The sequence below is a fragment of the Coregonus lavaretus genome (assembly GCF_964263955.1).
Source record: "Coregonus lavaretus genome assembly, contig: HAP1_SCAFFOLD_8648, whole genome shotgun sequence".
Classification (NCBI taxonomy): domain Eukaryota; kingdom Metazoa; phylum Chordata; class Actinopteri; order Salmoniformes; family Salmonidae; genus Coregonus; species Coregonus lavaretus.
The window spans coordinates 8431-10595 of record NW_028166293.1 but is presented as its reverse complement, the minus strand read 5'-3'; the positions used below and the strand labels follow the sequence as shown (position 1 = coordinate 10595).

At 50.1% G+C, this 2165-nt stretch overlaps 1 protein-coding gene across 1 annotated transcript; it reads right to left on the bottom strand.

Annotated features, from left to right (window-relative positions):
* Positions 1 to 443: 443 nt before the first annotated feature.
* LOC311114900 (protein mab-21-like 2) lies at positions 444 to 1523 on the bottom strand (the record flags this gene model as incomplete). Its single annotated transcript, XM_084190121.1, has 1 exon — positions 444 to 1523. The coding sequence occupies one exon, from the start codon at positions 1521 to 1523 to the stop codon at positions 444 to 446; it is 1080 nt and encodes a 359-aa protein (XP_084046247.1).
* Positions 1524 to 2165: the final 642 nt, after the last annotated feature.

Sequence of the window (2165 nt, the reverse complement as noted above, 5' to 3'; positions counted from 1 at the left end):
TCCTAAACAATCCCAGTTTTCAAAACATGTATACAAACACAAGGCCAAGTTGTAATGTAATTTGCTTAGTTTTATTAACATTTCAGTTTAAGGTCACATAATGAAAAATTTGAACTTGGCACGCTACATTTTTATTCTTTCACTTAAAGATTTTGTGCATATAATTTTAAATAAACATTTCTTCACTTTGTGAAAACATTTAAAACAAAACAACAAACTATTACATTTAGCTTAAAATGTACCTTCACGTTCTCTCTCTGCATGGCAATGTCCCATTTCACTCCATTGTAAAAGTTTTTTTTTGTTTGCTTGTTTTTAGGTTCTCAATTGTTTCACATTGCTCGAAGAAACCAAGATCATGACGTTTTCCTCCACTCTGGAGTGATCTCAACGTCACTTCGGCCCTAAATAGCAATAGTATCACAATCAGACAGTTCGACAGTTTATAATTTGTCCAAACTTTTCGCATTAGTGAGGATTTCCCTCGCCAGTCTCCACGTCTGCTTTGCGGCAGCTTCCAGGGCCGAGTGGGGCTTCCCCTGAAACAGGTCCAAATTTGGTAAGAAATAATGGGGGCATCTGCGGCACTGCAAACAAGAGATGAGCTGCAGCAGAATTCCGTTGATTCGGTCCCCGAGGCAGGACTCGTCCCAGTCGGTCTCTCTCGGGTGTTTCTCGCACTCGTACAGCAGCAGGGTCTTCATGTGATAGCTCTGGAGCGGCTGACCGGGTAGCTCGAGATGACGGTCACGGAGAGTCTTCAGGACCGACAGGCATCTCTTCCTGCATCCCGCCATCAGGAGCCTATTCTCGGCCTCGCTGAACTGCAAGACCCAGGCGTCGCTCTCAGCCGAGCTCTGTTTCCCGGTCAACGAGTAGCACTCTTTGGAGAGCAGGTTAAAGCCCTCGGCCTTGACCTCGGCCACCCTGTTAGGACCAGGCCAGGGGATATGGGGCATGGGCCACTGGGCAGCGCTCCTAGGCCAGATCCCTGTGCACTTGAATGCAGGGGTGATCTGAACCACGTATCTCTCCCGGATCCTTAGTTTTACCTCACTGGTGTCTGCTACCATTTTAACCACGTCACGGTAGCTACACTTATCCACCGCTTGCGCCACCAGAGTCTGAAACCTTGAGCGGATCTTCCGGGCGGAAAGGTAGCCCGAGGCGGTGATGAACTCGACCCAGAGAGACATGCTCCTTTTGCGGCCGTCGCTCAGCTTCAGTACGGCGCAGCCAGGCAGAGAACCGTCGTCAACAAAGTTGAACACTCCCATCTGGTTGAGGTAGAGGACCACCTCGAACTCGTTGGGGGCTATGACCTCCATCCCCTCGAAGCGCGCCTCTATCTCGCTGAGAGAGGAGATGAACCGGGGTTCCTGCACCTCGACCTCCTTCAGGACGTCCGAAACCACCTTACACACCTCCCGGATAGTCTTTGCAATGGCCGCTTTTCGAGTTTGGCATCTCTCGCTGTAATATTTGTTGAGCTGGTAGACCAGCTTTGCCTGCGTCGCGATCATGTTTGGGCAGAGGTCCGGGCTGTACACCGGCGAGTCGCAGTACGTTGACGGATCCAATGCTTACCGGTAAAGCCAGAGGCGAAACGCTCTTCCCCAAGCAATGGAAAAAATATATAATTGAACTTTTTTTGCGTTCACAGCGGATGGACGTCAGACAGTATCGGAAGGAAACAGATAGGGATGCAACGTAATAGGCTACTAAATATCAGTCCAAGTCATATGCAGTAAGACAGCCCCAGAATGGGGTGGGCTCAGTGTACAGTATAATACCGTCCGTGTCCTCGCGCCTGCAGACCCTAAAGGATAAAGCTCTGGTCGTGCCAACTCATCTCTCCTTGTCCGTTCCGTTGCACGTGAAAACTACGCGTTATTCTCCTACCTTGCCCCACTGTTGTCGACACTCAGCTGTGCGAGCTGGACTTGTGTAGTTTATGAATGGTCCCCTAGAAGAGTGAAAGGGGTCGGGCTTCTCCTCCTGCAATCAACGGCGGAGCTGTCAGTGCAACCAGCCAATCAGAGGCCTCTCCGACAGGGAACTCTTGCACGAGAGGCACACTTTCGCTCTCCAACATCCTGCGCGCAGAGCCTCTGCTCCCAGGTCGTGATATAGGAAGATAAACGGTTCCTTTTCGTATACACACT